Source organism: Selaginella moellendorffii, unplaced genomic scaffold (assembly GCF_000143415.4).
Source record: "Selaginella moellendorffii unplaced genomic scaffold, v1.0 SELMOscaffold_58, whole genome shotgun sequence".
Taxonomy (NCBI): domain Eukaryota; kingdom Viridiplantae; phylum Streptophyta; class Lycopodiopsida; order Selaginellales; family Selaginellaceae; genus Selaginella; species Selaginella moellendorffii.
Window position 1 is genome coordinate 953,221 of NW_003314319.1, and position 18,174 is coordinate 971,394.

General features: G+C 46.2%; 5 protein-coding genes across 8 annotated transcripts; 4 read left to right on the forward strand and 1 right to left on the reverse strand.

Annotated features, from left to right (window-relative positions):
- Positions 1 to 5,757: 5,757 nt before the first annotated feature.
- Positions 5,758 to 6,414, forward strand: LOC9655057. Its single transcript, XM_002983451.2, has 3 exons — positions 5,758 to 5,948; positions 6,006 to 6,124; positions 6,182 to 6,414. Exons 1-3 carry the CDS (start codon positions 5,867 to 5,869, stop codon positions 6,305 to 6,307), a joined length of 327 nt encoding a protein of 108 aa, XP_002983497.1. The 5' UTR covers positions 5,758 to 5,866; the 3' UTR covers positions 6,308 to 6,414.
- On the reverse strand, positions 6,298 to 6,906 carry LOC112351129 (50S ribosomal protein L34, chloroplastic-like). The gene is made up of 2 exons (XM_024688451.1): positions 6,725 to 6,906; positions 6,298 to 6,673 (listed from the first exon to the last, which is right to left on the reverse strand). The coding sequence occupies exons 1-2, from the start codon at positions 6,879 to 6,881 to the stop codon at positions 6,411 to 6,413; spliced, it is 420 nt and encodes a 139-aa protein (XP_024544219.1). The 5' UTR covers positions 6,882 to 6,906; the 3' UTR covers positions 6,298 to 6,410.
- Positions 6,907 to 6,954: 48 nt separating this feature from the next.
- On the forward strand, positions 6,955 to 9,567 carry LOC9655058 (putative pentatricopeptide repeat-containing protein At3g01580). The gene has a single exon (XM_024688537.1). It carries the CDS (start codon positions 6,955 to 6,957, stop codon positions 9,565 to 9,567), a length of 2,613 nt encoding a protein of 870 aa, XP_024544305.1.
- Positions 9,568 to 9,744: 177 nt separating this feature from the next.
- LOC112351130 (uncharacterized protein At5g64816-like) lies at positions 9,745 to 10,155 on the forward strand. The gene has a single exon (XM_024688452.1). It carries the CDS (start codon positions 9,771 to 9,773, stop codon positions 10,122 to 10,124), a length of 354 nt encoding a protein of 117 aa, XP_024544220.1. The 5' UTR covers positions 9,745 to 9,770; the 3' UTR covers positions 10,125 to 10,155.
- Positions 10,156 to 10,186: 31 nt separating this feature from the next.
- LOC112351128 (voltage-dependent L-type calcium channel subunit alpha-1S-like) lies at positions 10,187 to 16,669 on the forward strand. Of its 4 annotated transcripts, XM_024688448.1 has the most exons (24): positions 10,187 to 10,358; positions 10,431 to 10,653; positions 10,703 to 10,827; positions 10,878 to 10,886; positions 10,956 to 11,027; positions 11,076 to 11,183; positions 11,246 to 11,363; positions 11,413 to 11,537; positions 11,584 to 11,683; positions 11,732 to 11,803; positions 11,864 to 11,930; positions 11,984 to 12,087; positions 12,147 to 12,555; positions 12,612 to 12,701; positions 12,753 to 12,895; positions 12,941 to 13,185; positions 13,235 to 13,361; positions 13,412 to 14,143; positions 14,197 to 15,180; positions 15,244 to 15,594; positions 15,643 to 15,929; positions 15,985 to 16,077; positions 16,141 to 16,246; positions 16,303 to 16,669. In XM_024688448.1, the coding sequence occupies exons 1-24, from the start codon at positions 10,279 to 10,281 to the stop codon at positions 16,549 to 16,551; spliced, it is 5,019 nt and encodes a 1,672-aa protein (XP_024544216.1). In that variant the 5' UTR covers positions 10,187 to 10,278; the 3' UTR covers positions 16,552 to 16,669. The 4 variants fall into 4 exon arrangements, with proteins under 4 accessions (XP_024544216.1, XP_024544215.1, XP_024544218.1 ...); XM_024688447.1 differs by having other exon boundaries at positions 10,878 to 11,027; XM_024688450.1 differs by lacking the exon at positions 10,187 to 10,358 and having other exon boundaries at positions 10,568 to 10,653; positions 10,711 to 10,827; positions 10,878 to 11,027.
- The last annotated feature ends 1,505 nt before the right edge of the window (positions 16,670 to 18,174 follow it).

The following is an 18,174-nucleotide window of genomic DNA, read 5'->3' on the forward strand; positions in this document are numbered from 1 at the left end:
TATCCGATTGATACTATCAAAACTCGACTTCAGGAAAGCTCCAATCTCTTCTTTTTCTCTTGTCCTGACTTAAGTTCTCCTGCATGCCTTTTTCTTTCTCTTTTCATTCAATATGAACCACGAGCGGGAAGATCGTGCTGAAAGGCCTGTATCCAGGTCTAGCCGGAAACCTCCTGGGAATTTTACCGTAAGAAAATCTTTACTGGAGAACTGGAATGATTTAGTTTCGGGGCGTCGCGATATTTGTTGGAGCTTACAAGCCTATGAAACGGAATGCGTTCTAGATCATTTATGGTAAGCTTGTAAGGCTTGCTTCTTTTGCGTTTCAAATTTACAGACTGCTGGTGCTACTGGAGGAGCATCTTTCGTCCGTGTTCCCACCGAAGTAATCCGAAGTAATCAAGCTTTTTAGTCTGTTTTTTTCTTCTTTTACGTCTCAAGTGGTGAAACAAAGCAAAGGGCGTCCAGAGTATTGTGAGCAACGAAGGTTTCAAGGGCCTCTGTGTTTGAAAGAAGAAAACTGTGGTTCCCGGTGCAGTGGCATGCTATTTGCAAATCAGGTGCACTGTATTTCCATTCGGCTTGTCAAAAACCAGGATGTAATTGCTTGAAGTGGCAGACTCGCAAGCCATATCAATGGAGGCTCGTCCACTGAGAATGCTAGAGGGCAGCACGAGCAACATTGCGGGAAACGATCCAGCAACACTCAGACTGCAAGATCCGACCAAAGCCTTGGTTCATGGAGTCATAGTCATACCTGGCATCACAACTAATCACAATGAGCCACGTGGATAATGCCATGGAGCAAACTCATTGTGTCTGGACCCTGGAAGGCCCAAATTAGTGTGCATCCTGCATGCCAATGCTTCTTTTACCACATTTCGTTCTACATTAGTAATGGAGTCATCCGGACACTCATGAGCGAGAACCAGGAAGATCTCGGTTTTGTATGGATCATCCGAGACGAGTACAAAATTATTTTCTGGTTACAAGAAACATGTCGTTAGTAATCCCATATAAGAGATTATATGGGAATGAGGTGCTGATTAGCTTAAGGTGTGACCATGTAAGTCATGGTATTCCCAGAGCTACATGTATTCGAGCCTAGATTCTTTGGCTTATCTGGTCAGAGCGAATAAGAGCAAGATATATGTGAATTTTTGCTTTAAACTTTAGGTTTTAGATTTTCACTCTATTGTAAATAGAATGTAAAGACAGATAAGGTAGTTATTGTGAGGCAGATATGTACTTATAGTTTCTATATATAAATACCCATGATGAGGCATTCGATGTGTGAGATGTTGAATTAACACATTAGACTGTATAAGGAGCTAAGCAACATAAAGCTAATGGGAGATTGAGAGATTTTAACATTCATTTAAAAAATTAAAACATTTCATAATAATTCTTTACTAAAATTTTCAACAATTGGAAAAACTATTTATGGAGATTCAAGTGCTTGGTAGCAGTAGAAGTGGAAGTTTGGCAATTCACAACCAATTCCATATACTAGTGGTAGGATTGAAGCCATAACAATAAACAAGAGTGTGTCAAAGCCAAAACCAAGAATAAAGTTTTGGGTAGTTAGCATTTTTTTATCAACTCTCTATGTCCATCATTTCAAACTAGCTAGGCAATATTTAAGCTTAGATTCAGGCTTTGATCAGCCACCTGATTGTGAGTGGGAGAGTTAAAGGTAGAGATGATTCTTATGCTATTGATTTCTGTGTATATGCACCCATCCATATACAATTAAGATATATAATTCTTTCAACTTGTATGTGTCACTTTATTGTTTTCATTTTATAGATAGAAGATTCTATATATTTTTTCTAAGATTTTATTTTAGCAATGATTAATTCAAATTTACCACTATAATCATGATCCATGCATGCCATAAATTTTGAGAAATTCACACTCAACCCTTGCGATCTGAGCCCTAGATCGCTGTTGGAAGAAGGATCATCCTTTCTCTCTCACACAGAAGCAAATGGATCATCAATCGAGAGGAAAGTAAAAGGGGAGACAAAGAGGAAGAAGGAGAGAAGAATTGAATAGTATTAAGCTCAGTAAATGGCTATGGTTGACTATTAGGCATCAATGTACATAGTGGTGTTCATATATCTACAACTCAATGCCATACAATTCATAGTAGAGGACCTGAGATAGGATCAAAAGTTAGTAAAAAAGCAGCAAACTAGATCATGGCCTTGTTAATATCTTGTATGACTTAAAATCAAGCAAAAACCAAATATAAAACTAAACCTCAGGTTTATTGTTGGCTTGTAGAGGTTAACATTAATTACCACTCTCCTCATCTTAGCAAATATCAACTTCTATTGTAGTCCATATTTCTTGTAGAACAACTAGCAAAAGCCATTGTTAATTTACACACCTTAGCTTAATTTTCCCATGAAAAACACAATGAATTAATGGTTAATCTCTCTAGTATGAGATTGTGTAGACAACTCTATCCCAAACTTTGCATGCTTCCAAATATAGAGAGCATCAATATATGAAATAACAACTCCTCATGGAAAAAGAGTTTTACTGCTTGCTTAACATTCATTGTTTCCATAATTATGATGAAATGTGCAATCTATGATAACCACCATCAAAATGTTATAACCTTTAAATTTAGACAAGCAAGTGATGAAATCAAGTGTCATATTCTAAAATGGATATCCCTATATTGAAATGTATTGCAACTTCTCAACTTATTTCTTAGTTCTTTTACATTGTTGGCAAGTAGGACAAAAATATACATAATCTATTATATCACCTTCCATATAAGGATAGAAAAATCTTTTATTTCAATAAGGCAAAAGTCTTTTATTTACTGCCATTTGGAACATCATGATCTTCCTGTAGAAACAACCATCATATATCCTTAGATGAAAGATGTAATCAGTGTGTTATTTTGACAACTTTACACAATGTAATATTGCATTTGCTAACATGTTACTTCCATCCAAACATTTTCCAACCAATCTGAATTGATTGCCGACATTGCTTGAAATTGAGCTTAACAACTCAATGCATTCAAAATAATATTGTTTTTACCAAATTTATAAATTTGATTGTGTTAAAAAATAATTTGCTATGTTTTACATGCAGCAACAAGCATTTGCTTAATAGTGGTGTTATTTCTATTTATTAATCTAATTGATCAAATGGAAGTTTATAATTATAAACATATTTATAATTTATAAACACAAGATTAATCTTATTGAATAATTAGATGGTTAAATATACTAGGAAGTGTTTTAGAAAATTTATAAATTATAAATATGTTTATAAATATATAATTAATTTAAATGAATAACAACCATTAGATGGTAAAATATAGAATATCAAAGTACCACCCACGTTTGCTTAAACAATCAAAATTTGGCAAAGTAGTTTAGAGAGTCTGGCCAAAATACATAATGTCCTAAAAATGAATATGCCCATGGAATGACTGACATGCTCATCATATGATACCCATAGTCTACATGAGTAATAAGTTCATGTATTACATTATATGCTCCTATATTTTACATGTATATTTACAACTGTCTGCAACCTCAAATTACATAGAATTATGTGGGACATGCCTATTCAAGATTCACCCTCCTTGCTAGTGCCAATGAGGTTTCGATTGTGGTAAAGATAATTGTTTGGTTGCTAAAACTTGCAGCTCACCATGTATACAAAATGATGAAAACAATGGACCACTTGTAGCTGAAAACCATCGATCGAATGCATATCCTCCTTATATGCCAAACCGCTGAGGAGCTCCACAGATATAACGTTGGGTTCCTTCTAACTTGCTCTCAAAGTTCATCCGGCTTCTTGCTTTAGTCTTGCTCCAGAGCTCTGAATCCTTTCATTCTTTCAATGGATCTTGCTATTGATCAGGCCATCCTGGATGGGTTCCAGGAGGGCATTTCGCTGGGCCTCGGGATGATCCCGGTTGTGGGCTCCTTCGTGCAAGCCATATTCGGGCATGTGTGGAGCATTGCGTTTGCGGGGCGCACCGCAGAGCAGAAAAAGGCCCCTATGGATTTGCTGTTCGAGGCGGGTGGGGAAGATGATCGAGCAAGCTCTGGCTGAAAACATCGCGGATCAAGCAAGAGCTGCCAATGCCACCATCTCCCAGCTGAGCCAGGACTACTACGTCTCGGTCGAGTGGTGCGATTCGAGAACTGCAAGGCCCAGCTTCTCCAGATGCTCAATCTCTTCTCCCAGCCCAGCTACATGAAGCACACACTCCTCTCTTACGGATCCGCGCTCGCATTGTACTCAACGCTGCTCCGCGAGATGATCCAAAGCGCCGAAGATTGCGGCTACTCAGCCTCGGACGTGGCCAACTTCCAGAGAGACATCAATGACCGGATCAAGTCATGTTCAATGCTCTCTCCAAGCTGGTGAAAGAAGGGGGCGAATTTAAGTAACCCAGCATGGCCAGCGTCGGCATGATGAACTTCCACACCGAATGGCACAAAGGCGCGGCTAACCTGATCGCGAAGCCCCACGAGTACTATGCTGGTTATGCGGATTACGCGGACGCGGATTGTGGATACCAAGGCGCACTACCAGCTCAACTTCCTCCCCAAGGTCGGTGTCAAGAAGAACTTCTATGCGATGCCCCAGGTGTTCGTCAGTGGTTGTCCGGCAATCCATGTCTACACGATGCCCGAGCAGGAGATTCAAGTAGCGAGCTTCGTGTTCGAGGAGGACCACGTGGAGATGAAATTCAGGGCGTACTACATGGTTGATGGTGACGACTATGACTCTTGGGGAAGTGTTGGTGAACGTCAGCAGCTTTTCCAATCCTCAGGTGCGTAAACTCTTTTCGATACATCAACTGTGCTCAATTTGGAAAAAAAGTTCATAGCTCTGAGATTGTTTTTCTTGAATTTGCAGGATGGCTTGCCATTTTCTGGCTTGAACGAATTGTACTCATCATAGTAAACCCTCATAATGGTGCTCATGGGTGCTCCAAGCACCTGTTGGAGTAGTATTTCAATTCAACCTTAAGGCAAAATCCGCCATTGTGTCTTTCCCGTGGGTGAAAATGTACACCATCACCACAAAGGTTGCTGGGTCTGCTACTACTTGATCGCATTTGAAGTTGTTCCTACCAATGCTCCAAAGTTGCCATCGCTGTGATTTATGAAGTCTTAAGTTGGATAATTTGGAAATACTATATTATTACTATACGAAGACATGACCGAATACGGTAATAACAATCTGCTAAACTATATGCAGCCGTCAAATCTTAATCCTTTCCACGTGTACAAAGTTAAGAGCTTCATCTCATCCTTGAGACCTCAGCTTTCAAGATAAGCTTATGATACTCACTCTAAAGCCTGGACTTCAGGTCTTCAAAGCTACTGTAGAGTAGATCCTCAAGGTGATGGTGATTGAAGAAGAGCATGGGCAACCCTAGACCAGTTTGCAGAGTACAAGTCAAGACAGTTTCCAGCATACTCATCCGACTGGCCTCGGCGATGTGCTAGTCATAACATGCTCGATACTGGAAAGGCCATGTCGTAATTGTCTGGAGCTTCCATCAAGCGTGTGCCGTCTTAATCTCCAGCCCATTTGCATCCGCAATCCAAAGAATTAATATTAAAGTACAAACAAAGAAGAGAATCGTATAATTTCAAGCGTTAGGTGCCTCTGCGTTTACACTGCTAAATAACTTGGAAAAACAAAGGGACAAGAAATGCACGCCATAGTGTGAGTGTCACAGACGCAAAAAGTGTTTAGAGTCCAGTTGAATCTTGAAATATGAAAATGTATTATACAATTTCAAGAGATTCTATTGTTTGCAAGAAAAGCTCGAAAGTAGGATTTTCTTTTAGGGTTCTTGGCCGCGATGGCGGAAGGAGAGGATCCGCCGCCCAAGGCTTTCAAGTTTTCGTGCACGCCCGCATTGGATGCGCTCTGGTTTTGCTACTGTAAGTGTGTGCTCCTTCACATTCATAGCATCTAAATGTTTTTTTTGGCTCTCGCAGCGCCCGTATTCCAGCTCCGAGAATACTACCGGGAAGGCACCTTCAACACTTGCACAGACAAATTCTGGGATGTGATGAACTGCTTCCGCCTCAAGACGAAGAAACTGGCCGAGGCTCAGGTCAATCTCTCTCGCTCTCGCTCACTCCAGAGTGAGTTTCTTACGATTTCTCCGCAGGTAATCATCGAAAGCGAGAATCGGAAGCGCGAGCAACCGCTGTTTTGGGAGCTGCGATCCAAGGAAGAAGCAACCGAAGCCTGGAACAAAGATTTCCCCGATATGAAGGAGAGTGATGGTCTTTAAATCCTCGTTCTCAGCAAGAAAGTGGTCCTCAAGAGATCAAACTTTGCTCGTGACGATCTGGATCATTCCAACGAAGATCTAGACATTGCCAAGGAATTCCTTCTCAAGCCCGCTTTCCACTGTTGGGATTGGATTGAGGGACGAGCACCTTGCGGCCCTTTCGCCGCCGCCGCCGCAGCACATTCCTCCCGCCGGGCGTCGACATCCTCTTCCGGAATCCCTGCGCCCTCGCCCGCGACTTGCGAGACCTGGATCTCTTGGTGCATGCCATGGATGCCTTGCCCGCTCTCACTACCAGCTGCCGCGGCCGCTTCTTCGCTCCATCCACGCACACCGGCGCCGAGAAGAGCCCCCACGACGATCCTCCTGTGAGATTCTAGCGTTGAATCGATTGGTGAGGGAAGGAATCAATCGGACCTGAGAAGAGCGCTCCCCGCGCGGATGAGAGAGACGACGCCGCGGCCGTGGGCGCGAACGAGGACGCATCGAGACCTAATCGAGAGGAGGAGGAGGAGATTGGGCGTAGGGCGAGTGTTCTTCCCAGCGATGGTGCCATAGCCATTGCGAGCGCCATCTTATCCCCTGTTTTTCACAAACCCTAAAAAGGTAAAGGGGTAAAGCAACATGGAATAGTTATTTCCCCTTTCATGGCATTTGCCCTAACCCCAAGCTCCACTCTTCTTGGCAAATCCCACGCCCTAGACAACGATTTCGTTGCGAGGTATGCCGATCTCATCCGCCAGTGCCGCGATTCTGGCGCTCTCGCCCAGGGCAAGCTCCTCCACGCGCGGCTCGCGAGATCGCTGCTCGACACCCACACATTCCTGGGAAATCTCCTCGTCGAGATGTATGGGAGATGCGGCAGCACCGCCGACGCTGCCGCGGCCTTCGATCGAATCGCGAATCGCAATGTTTTCTCCTGGACGATCCTCATCGCGGCATTTGCCCGGAATGGCCAATCCGTGCCAGCGATGGTGGCGTTCCAGCAAATGGATCTGGAAGGGGTTCGCCCAAACAAGGTCACGTTCTTGGCTATGGTGGACGCGTGCTCTGGCTATGGCTGCCCTGCCCAGGCACTGGATCTTCACCAGCGAGTCCTCGCATCGATCGAATTCGATCTTGTGCTTGCGACCGCGATCATCAGCATGCTGGGGAAGTGTGGGATCATCGCCGCCGCGGAGGAGGAATTCCTGGCCAATCTCGAGGAAATCGAGAGCAAGCGATGCGTGATCGCGTGGAATGCCATGCTTGCTGCGTATGCCCGCAATGGTTGCCATCGCGAGTGCCTGGATCTCTTCCAAGAGATCGTGGAGCTCGATCAGGGTTTGCCCGACGCTGCGACAATCGCCTCTGCCCTCTCGGCGTGTTGCGATCCCAAGTTCTTGGATCCAGGGAAAGCAATCCACGCAAGAGCGATCGCTGACGACCGGATGGATCGATCCACCGTGGTGGGAAATTGCATCGTGAGAATGTACGCTCAGTGCCAGAGCTTTGACGATTCGATGGCCGCATTTGAAGAGATCACTGCCAAGAACGCCGTGTCATGGTCGATCGCGATGGCGGCGCTCGTCCAGGCCGGGCGATCCGATGAGGCCGCGCGATTGCTGTGGCGGATGGATCTGGATGGAACCAAGCCAGACAAGATCGCAATGGTGAGCACGATTGGCACATTTGGCGAAAGCATCCCCCCAATCTCCAATCCAAGACCCCAAGAACTCGCCGCGAGGGCTCGCGCAGCTGGATTACACACCGATCCCTTCGTCGGCAGCGCGATCGTGAGCATGCTTGCTCGATCCGGGATCTTGGACGATGCGTGTGAATCGTTTGCCGAGGTCTCGGACAAGCGCGATATCGTGGTGTGGAATTCTTTGCTAGCGGCACTGGAGAGCCAGGAAGCGATCGAGCTCTTCCATCGCCTGTGCTTGGAAGGAATTGCCCCAAATCCAGCCACCCTCGTCAGCGTCTTCGATGCGTTGTCCACGCTTGGCTGCGATGATCGTGATCGCGCGCTCGCGATGGCGATCAAATTGGAGTCACTGATCGCGAGCTCGATGGATCTATCATCCAATCCATCAATGCTGCTCGTCCTAGAGAATTCGATGATCAACGCGTTTGGCAAGCTTGGCAGCCTCGCGGACGCGCGGCGGATCTTCGATGGGATGAGGAATCGCAGCGTCGTGTCGTGGACCGCGATGATCGATGCGTACGCGCGGCAGGGATTCCATCGCGAGGCGCTTGTTCTCTTTGAGCAGATGGATTTCGATCAAGAGATCCAGCCCAACGATTTCACCTTGAGCACCATCCTCGCGTCGTGTGCGAGAGTGGGAGAGATTGCCAAGATCCATGCGAGAGCTCAGTCGATTCATGGGGATCTAGATCTTGGCGCTGTGGTTGGATCGGCCTTGATCGCCAGCTATGGCGATTGCGGCTGCGTGGAGGAATCTCTCAGGGTCTTCCAAGAAATCAAATGCAAGAATACCGTGACATGGAACGCGATGATCGAGGCTCTTGCCAAGAACAATCAAGCCGGCGATGCGATCCACCTCCTCCACACGATGGATCTCGAGGGCGTAAAAGCCAGCGCCGCCACGCTCGCCATTGCGATCTCTGCGTGCTCGCAGCTGGGCAGGATCGATCAAGCTCGCGAGATCCACGCTCGAGCGGCGGCGATCAACCTGGGCGATGGCGATCAGCGCGAAATATTGGGCGTGGCGATGATCAACCTGTATGGCAGGGGAGGATTGCTGCCTGATGCTCGCCGATCCTTCCAAGATCTCGCGAAGAGCAACACACGCGCATCGATAAGCTCATGGAACGCGATCGTTGCCGCGATCGCTCGCGCGGGTGATTCCAGGGGCGTGGTGGAGGCATTCCACTCGATCCATCTGGAGGGACTGGAGCCGAATCAAGCGACCTTCTGGCAGTTGCTAGCGTCGTGCTGCCACACGGGATTGCTGGACGAGGTGTGGGAGAGATTTATCTACATGAGGGAAGATCACGGAGTAGAACAGGCAAAGAGGCACTGGAGCTCGGTGGTGGATGCCCTGGCGAGGGCGGGATCCATGGGAGATGCCGCGGATGTAGCCCGGACAATGCCCTTCCGCCCTAGCACCGCAGTGTGGAAGATCTTGCTCCATGCGTGCCAGATCCATGGTGAGGGCTGGGGTAGTGCCCACGGCGCCGCTCGCGAGGCGTCGAGGCTTCGCCCCATGGACGCCGTGCCCTATGTGCTGCTGGCCAACATGTATGCCACCTCATGACACGTCAACTGTATACACCGTCCAGGTGGACCAACCCCCGAGCTCCTTTCTTTCCTGTATATTGGAAATCGATGAGAGAAGATATGGGCAAAAGCTGGTATTTTATCGCTAGTTTACACACGCGGATGCTCTAGGGCAAGCTTGAGGATGGTGGAGAGCGCGGGCTGGGGCTAGGGCTACTGGGAATCACAGGCTCCGCCACGATGATCCGGCGGTGGCGGCGCGGCAAGAGCGGCAAGAGTGGCTGCGGTGGCATTGTGGAGAGATGGCGGCGGCGGCGATCATCGCTCGATGAGAGCGAGCAGCAGCAGCAGGATTTGGATCACCAGGATCGATTCGCTTGCAAGCGCGTGTGCGCGTCGGATCGGATGATGAAGCGAGTGGGCAGCTTTGCAAAGGATGTGACGCCCAGTTCGTGCGTCACTGTGTGTGGGGTCTCGGATTTGGATGCTTGTGCCGAGGCATGCGCTCGATCTGTTTGTTCTACGCAGCATCACGTCCCCAATTGGAATGATGTTTGTATGCGGCGATGCCAGAGCGAGTGCCTAAGATCATGAGGGTATCAATGCAGAGAATTTTTTTCTCCTATACTGCGTTCTTCGTTCTTTTGTGAAACGAAAACGATCGCAAGGAGAAAAGGCTCTCGTGGCCAAAACGCCGCCCTTGGATCACGCGTTCTATTAGGTAGTTTGAATTTTAGGGCTCTTGGCGATGACGGCCATGGAGGGAGTTCGCCGGCGGATGAGCGCTCTCGAGGCGGCGACGCAAGCTATGACGAAGCTCACGCAGAGGTAGGCGCCGGAGGCATAATGTAGCTTAGCTGATGCAGTGATTCATCGATCGCCTCGAAATACTTCTTCCAGTGATCCCATCCCGCAAGAAGATCACGATTTCATAGCTCGGCATCCGACATGGGAGGATCAGCTGCCTCCGATTCATGGGGTGAGCAAAGCAGCGCCGGATCGCGACCGAGCAGCGTCATCATCTTCGTCTGCCGCATTGATTGCCGCACTGGCCCCAGCGATTCCCGATTCCCCGGCAACCAAGAACTGGAAGAGGGCTTACACTGCAATCAAGAGGCTCATGGTAACTTTACTTCTTTCGACTTTAGAGAGTCCTTATTTTCTGTTTCTAGAATATAAGAAGAAAGGCGAGGCGGACTGCTGTCGGGACTGGAGCAAGAATGGAGGGCACTGCGCTTGGAATTTGGAGCCTCTACAGCCCGTCACGCTTATACATTTTCAGGCTTCTCTACAATCAGTACGTGGATAGAAGTTTATCATCCTTCCTCTAACAGGCTTTGGTGGCAGGAGAGCCGAGTATGTTGTTGTGTTTCTTATATGCTCCCATATGGTAGTGCTTATCTTCCAAGCGATGGCTGGGTCTAGGCACGAACGATGGACACACGTCCGGAGTTTCAACATCGATTTCCTGGACGGGCTCATCACGGCGCTTTATACGTAATTTGTTTCCCTCTTCGAGGTTTCCCCTCACACTTGTGTTTGCAGGATTGAAATGGTTTTACGAATTTCGGCTCTTGGTTTTATCAACGGCCGTCACTGCTACATGCGGAATCCGTACAATAGGCTCGACTTTGTCATTGTTTTCGATTCCTGGTATTGTTGAGGTTTTGTATCTGATGGTCGTAAGTGTTTCACCAGCTCTTTGCGAGGTGCAGGGTACATATCATTGCTCGAGGTGTAACTGGACATGATTTTTTCGCGCGGATAGCCGTGTTCCGCGTGTTTCGTGGCCTGCTAGCGTTGAAGCACGTCACATTTTTTGCCGATGTCATAGTATGGTTTGTAAAATTTTGATTTGTGCATTGTTAACACTTGACAATAGGCCATCATGGCGGCCGTGAAAAAGAGCGTTGGTCCTCTCCAAAACGTTATACTTTTGACGTTTTTCCTGTTGGTTTTCTATTCTCTACTCGGCACGCAGTTCTTGCAAAACTCGATGAATCAAAGGTAATCTCGATAGTTCTTATCACGTGATCAAAATCCTCCTGGGCAGGTGCTTTCGAACAGCGGACAAGCAACTTGCTTATCCCATGCGCTTTTGTGACAAAAAAGCTGCTGGCGGCTACGTATGTCCACCATTTCAGAACTGTATGGTGAGTTTTTTCTATAAGCTCATTCCTTATTCATCTCTTTGTTTGTAGACATACGAGAATCCCAACCATGGAGCGACAACTTTTGATTATCTCTGGTATTCGCTGCTTACCATGTTTCAGGTTTGTGTCACTTCATAGCATCTTATCGCCTTAGCACACTTCAAGGTGGTCACTCTGCAGGTGATAACTTTGGAAGGATGGAGCCTCGTCATGCAGGATGTGAAGGATGCTGAAGGGGAGCGAGCCAGTAAGGCGTTGACATTGTTTCTTTTATTGCTTACACATTCCATTGCACCACAGATTCTTACTTTATGACGTTAATTGTTCTGGGTACATATTTCCTGGCGAACGTTTTCATCGCCGGTATCAGTGGTGTATTTCTTCGTGTTCGATCAGAGCATCAGGTGCACACTTGTTTTTAATGACCGACTGATTTGGCTTAAGTTAAGCTGTTATTATCCAGGCTTTGCTGAGGAAAGCCCGTAGAACCTCGGTGTCCTTTTACGATGCAACGATGATGGCACAAGTGCTGAAAGACAATATCGTCAAAGCCGACTCGCACATGCCATGGTATAACCGCTTACTCAACAGGTCAAGAAAGGTGCAGCAGAATGTCGCGAGAGCATTAAGTCGGACACGGACCTCCCTGCGGACTGCCCTTCAAGCCAGATCAATGAGAGTGCGGTCCAGTAGGTCTTTCAGTCGAAGTATGACGATAGGAGTTCAAGCAGCGTTGACAGTTTCCGAAAAAAGCCGCGACATCGTTGAACATCCCAAGTTTGAGTGGGGAGTACTTCTCAGTGTCACCATTAACGTCGTGCTCTTATCGTCCTTCAAGTATGGGATGTCAAAACGGTTGTTGCATATGCTCGGTATTCATTTCACGACTTCCTTTCTATTCGTTCAGCATGATAAATTTTGTATGCAGACGGGTTACAAGCAGTAATGCTTTTTGCTTTCAGCGGGGAACTTCTGCTGCGCTTTCTAGCATACGGTCCTGGCGATTTTCTTGACGATGGTGAGTTCTTTGTTTTCATGTTGTCTTCTGGTCTGATCCCGAAATTTTCAGGAATGAATTTGCTGGACTTGATAGTTGTTTTGACATCTATTGTGGCACTCAGTTCTCATTCGTTTCCAAATTTAACATCAATAAGAATTATGCGGTGGTTTTACTCTTCGAAGAAGTATGTTGCAAAACATCCCAGTGTAGTGGTGAGTTGCTGCGTTCACTTTGATTGATTTTAATACGTGATGCAGGCTACTTGCATGGAAAGTGTTGGCTCTTTGGCGGGGGTTTTTTTCTTTTTCCTTCTGGTTATCATAGTAATCTCTATCATCAGCATGGAATTGTACAGTGGGCAGTATTACAGCTTTCCTGAAGAGTATCCGCGAGGAAATCATGATTCCATACTGGAAGCCATGCTCGTCTGGTTTACAGTAACCACGGCTGAATCCTGGGTAAACCAAATGTGGAATTCCCTGCGACCTGGAGTTCAATATAAGTAAGCAGCCACTGAAGTATCTCTAGTATTGACGCCTTCGTGTTTGCAGTGTAGTGGCACCGTTTTTATACGTCTTTTACTTCGTCGTGACAGTTTACGTCGTTATGAATCTTATAATTGCTGTCTTGCTCGAGAGAAACGAGCTTACTGACAACCAGAAGAAGCGAATCCAACGGGTGAGTGAGGTAAAAAATGAGAACTGCATCTAAGAACTATTTTCTTTCAGATGGAACACATGAAGTTAATCAGGAGAATGCAAAGTCAGGCACTCACAAGAAGCGGAAGCTGGGTTGTGGGCGCAGTAGAAGGAATGAAAGGTTTGCGACGGATGACAACTCGCATGTTAAGCGTCAAAGATCACGTAAAACCGGTTAAAGCCAGGCCAAGAGAGAAGGGGTCCCAGGGTCGTCAACGCCCGGCAGTAACAGCTGCTAAGGCTGATGGGGGTACTACTGGATCCGCTTTAGAGGCCCCATCATCGGTCGTTCCAGCTGCAGAGTCTTCTGAAGCACCGCCGTCGCGTCACAGGCGTTCTTCCCAAGTTTTACAGGTTTCTGGTTTTCCGTCTAATATCGGTGAAAGGAGGGGTTCAAGGACCGCACTTCAAGATGCCGTGATAACTCTCGACAAGATTCTCAGCAGTCCAAAAATTGGCAGAAATCTAAGCAGGGCCTCTAGCAACAGGAAATCTTTCCAGCTGTCGGAGTACGAAGAGCTCGAGAGAACTCTTACAACCATACAGAGACCGTGGTACTTGCGAGAAGGGTCGCTTCTTCTATTTGGAGAGGGCAACACGATAAGGATCCTGTCTAGGAAGATCCTCGGCAGTAAACCGTACTTGTGGTTTGTGATAGTTTGGATGGTCATCAATACTTGGCTCGTAGTTGAGATGGGAGATGATGGAGAGCCGATAATTGTCCCCGATTTCATTTGGAGTCTGCAGAAGATCAACTTTGTGGTAAGCACATGCTTATCTTATTTTGCTCGACATTGTACATTGTTTTGGAGCAGGTCTTTTTGGTAGACTGTTTGATGAAGATCGTTGCACAGGGACTTATTTTTGCGCCAGATGCATACTTGAGTGACTGGTACAACATCTTGGACTTGTTTATTCTCGTCACCGATGCGCTTATTCTTGTGAAGTATAACGCTGAGAATGAAACTTCCATACCAACCGTCGGTGCGTTTACTTCTCTTCGGCCGTTTCGTTTCGTGGTTCGGTTTACAGGACTGAGGTCATTATTATCAAATCTTTTTCGGACTATTCCAGCAATTGTGTCGGTTATTCTCTTTACATTTTCAATTCTCCTGATATTTGGAACCATCGGGCTGCAGCAGTTTCGGGGGCTTCTCTGGAAATGCAATGACCCGAGGATCACGCACCGAGCATATTGTACCGGCCTCTATGTTAATGACATTGGCATCCTTGCTCCGCGAGCCTGGGTTAATAACGTTTTCCACTTCGACGACATCCAGAATGCCCTCCTCAGTATGTTCGTCTGCTCCACTTTCGACAACTGGTTGACGCACTTCATGTACCCTGTCATGGACATCACTGGGGAAGACCACCAGCCTGTTCGGAACGCGAGTCCTGTCAACGCCTTGTTTTTCGTGGCATTCTGCTGTATCGGGGGATTTTATATCGTCAGAGTTTTCATCGGGGTGTTTATCAACGAGTTTGGAAAAAATTCTGGAGCAGTTCTTCTCACAGAGAGGCAGAAGCTGTGGAGGGACATGAACCGTATCATCCAGAAAACTTATGCTATTCCGCTGGCTCGACGACCAAGCAATCCCATCCGGGGGATGTGCTTCTACTTGATTCGCAATCCGACATATCAAAAGTGCATGATCCTCGCACTCCTTGGCTACTCCGGGCTACTTGCGACTAACTATGCTGGCCAGTCAGCAGTTGTTTCGGACCGGCGTCAGATGGCTCACTGTGCGATTACAACATATTTCCTGCTCGAATCCGTGATGAAGTTCCTTGGTGACGAGGTACCTCATTCATCGTTTTCTCGATTGTTTTTTGTTTGACCACCTGGTTTTTCCTTTCTCCAGTGGAAGGTCTATAAGAACGAGGTTGCACGGCAGATGGAGTTTGGACTCTCCATAATGGCCGCCATTGGTTTCATGGGAAAGAAGGGAACGGTGAGGGGCTATGTGGGCCGCACTGCCTACATTGCTCGAGTTTTTTGCATCATTCCTCACGTAGCGAGAGCGCGGGTTATTATGCGAACAATGTTCATCTGTTTGCCAACTGTAGCTGAGATACTCGCTCTTCTCGCAATTTTCATGTATATGTTCGCGGGGATGGCTTTTCAACTCTTCAGTGCAATGAAGGAAGGGACCTGCATTGGCCCGTCTGTCAACTTTCGCACTTTCGTCAACGCTTTCATTGCGGTGTTTCAGGTAAAGGCTTGCTTTTCTACCACTTTCAGTTTCGCTTTTCTTTTACAGGTTACAACTCTTGATAACTGGTCTTGCGTTATGATGGATACCACAATTGATGCACCCGCCTGCACCAACGGTAAAACACTACTCGGCGATGATTGTGGCTATCCAGAGGGCGGGATTATCTTCTTCGCCTTCTTGGTCTTGGTCGGGAGCCACATATTCATGAACTTGTTTGTGGCTGTCATACTGGATGCTGTAACCTTCGGCCTTGTGAACGAGAACTCTATGGTCATGCCAGAGCACCTGTTAGCATATCGAAACTTGTGGAGCCAAGAACCATTCGATCCCAAGTAAGCCACTTAATTACGTTCAAGTCCTTGCGGAACTAACTTTACAATCGTCCAGTGCTACGGGATACATTGGCATGCACAAGCTGCGACGATTTGTAAACGCCCTCGGTGATCCGCTGGGCCGGCGCTACAAATACGCGACCCAATGGTTTGGCGTGTTCCTCTCAATCTCTCTTTGTCTCTCACTCGTTTTTTTCTTTGTTCTGCTCAGGTACATGAGAATAGAGTACGAGGTGATGAGTTTTCGAGTTCCAAACAAAGGAATCCCTTTCAAGGAGCTGCTGGAAACGCTGACGCTGTATAAGATCGGACCAACTGTAAGTAGCTGCTATTCCAAGCTTTTGATACTTACGTTTGGCTCGGATTAACGCAGGGGTTGCCTCTCACTCTGCGCATCGAGCGTGAGAAGCGGATCCAGGCCGTGTACATCCAGGGCGCTGCAACGAAAATGCAGGCTCTCGTGAGAGGTTTCCTGGCGAGGATAAGAGCCGGCAAAGGTGGTGCTGCTGTGAGCAAAACCGAGGTGGCAGCTCAACAAGAATTGGAATCGACAAGGAGCAAACCCGAGGTGGTAGAGATTGCCAGGGACGTGAGAGGCGAAGCTCTCCTGGTGGGAGAATAGTGGTGCAGTCGCAGTTTTGTATATATTGATTTAGAGGAGAAATATGTGAAACGACGTGGAGGTGAGACGTTCGAATACCAAAACGCTTCGGAAATTAAAAGTTCGAACGTTCTATCTTGAGATTGGGGTGGTACTCAAGCCAAGGTGGAATTTTCATGCCTTCCGGGCAGTCTAGCCTTTTCAGCCTGGGAAATGCGCCCTGGCTGTGATTGTGGGACCACAGTGCCTCGTTATGTATCACGCTTTGCCCCGAAATGTGAAGAAATTTCAAACCTGGTAATGATGAAATGGATGATGGAATGATACTCTTATCACTGATGAGGGACAAGGTTTTTTATATTAGTCATTGCATCATGTGATTATATCATGCAACTCTATATTTGACTTCTTTACAAGTTGATGCCTTTGTAAATGGAAGTTAACAATTGCACTCTCTTTAACAGACTACCAAATGTTAATTTTAATAGGGTTGGATTTGAGAATATATCAATTGTAAGCTTTTAAATTTAGACTTCCTAAAATATCACCCAATTTAGTATTATTCAAATTTAAGGACATTTAACCCTAAGTATTTCAAGATCCTTACTCAATTTGAAAAAAGGGTGTGTTCCTATTTATATGCTTTTTCCCTTTATATTTAAACTTATATAGATCATCTTTTGAGCCATTCTCTTTGTTTTTTTACACCACCTTAAAGCATTAACAATTGTAAATATAATGTAAATATTAGTCATTTTCACTACTGACAAAAAAATTTCACTATAATCCACCTCTTTGACTTAAGTGAAACCTTTAGTCACCAAGCAAGCTTTGTTATGAATGGTATTATTGGTTGATTATGAGTTCTCTTGAACACCCATTTATGATCAATAAGTTTTCAATCAAAAGGCATAAAACAGTATTCAAAAGCCTTGATGGCATTTGTCCAAGATTAGGATTTGCCCCTAGTTAGCCTCATGGTACATTATGGGATTTGATTGTCTACAAACATACATAATTCAACTTCATCATTGGTAAGCAAGGATGTTATGTCTTCAAGCATCTTTTGAAAGGCTTATTGCACACATGGACCTTCCAAGATTGAGGTAACCTCCATGCCCTGTGCAACAAACAAAAACTTAGGATTGAGAACTTTTTCTTCTTTTTGCTCCCATTGGGGGGGGCAGGGGGGGTTTGCTGCCCAATTACACCAAGAAGACCTCCCACTCCCCACCAAAGGGCTATAGTAGTGGTAGATATCCTTTTCCCCTCCCTTACTTTGGTTTTTGGGTTTTGGTGCAAGCTAAGGGTGGTGGCAACCATACCTAAACACCCACTCCCACTAAATCAATGTTAATCCTCTCTCTATAGTTGGTCCCTCCCCCCTCCCTAGTAGTGGTTGATTGGGCATTTTAACTAGCATGATCCTTAGGGTCATTAGCTGACATTATTGGATCATTAATAATAGCCATAGAATGAGTGGGACAAGTAGATTTTTGTCAACAAACTTAATTGACATTACATCTAATGGTTGTTTGTATAAAAAGTCATTTTCATCAAAGACAATGTCTATACTAAACATTGTCTCTTTAGTGGTGGGATCCTATAATTTGTAAACTTTCTAACTATGCTCATTGTCATGAG

Excerpts from the sequence above, each read along its gene's own strand:
- LOC9655058 (XM_024688537.1), top strand. The coding sequence starts at position 6,955 with ATGGCATTTGCCCTAACCCCAAGCTCCACTCTTCTTGGCAAATCCCAC.
- LOC112351128 (XM_024688447.1), top strand. The coding sequence starts at position 10,279 with ATGACGGCCATGGAGGGAGTTCGCCGGCGGATGAGCGCTCTCGAGGCG. Across the intron at positions 11,364-11,412 it reads CATTTTTTGCCGATGTCATA|GCCATCATGGCGGCCGTGAA; the intron begins GTATGGTTTGTA and ends ACTTGACAATAG. Across the intron at positions 14,144-14,196 it reads TGCAGAAGATCAACTTTGTG|GTCTTTTTGGTAGACTGTTT; the intron begins GTAAGCACATGC and ends GTTTTGGAGCAG.
- LOC9655057 (XM_002983451.2), top strand. The coding sequence starts at position 5,867 with ATGGCGGAAGGAGAGGATCCGCCGCCCAAGGCTTTCAAGTTTTCGTGC. Across the intron at positions 5,949-6,005 it reads TGCGCTCTGGTTTTGCTACT|CGCCCGTATTCCAGCTCCGA; the intron begins GTAAGTGTGTGC and ends TGGCTCTCGCAG. Across the intron at positions 6,125-6,181 it reads AGAAACTGGCCGAGGCTCAG|GTAATCATCGAAAGCGAGAA; the intron begins GTCAATCTCTCT and ends ATTTCTCCGCAG.
- LOC112351130 (XM_024688452.1), top strand. The coding sequence starts at position 9,771 with ATGATCCGGCGGTGGCGGCGCGGCAAGAGCGGCAAGAGTGGCTGCGGT.
- LOC112351129 (XM_024688451.1), bottom strand. The coding sequence starts at position 6,881 with ATGGCGCTCGCAATGGCTATGGCACCATCGCTGGGAAGAACACTCGCC. Across the intron at positions 6,674-6,724 it reads GCGGGGAGCGCTCTTCTCAG|GAGGATCGTCGTGGGGGCTC; the intron begins GTCCGATTGATT and ends AGAATCTCACAG.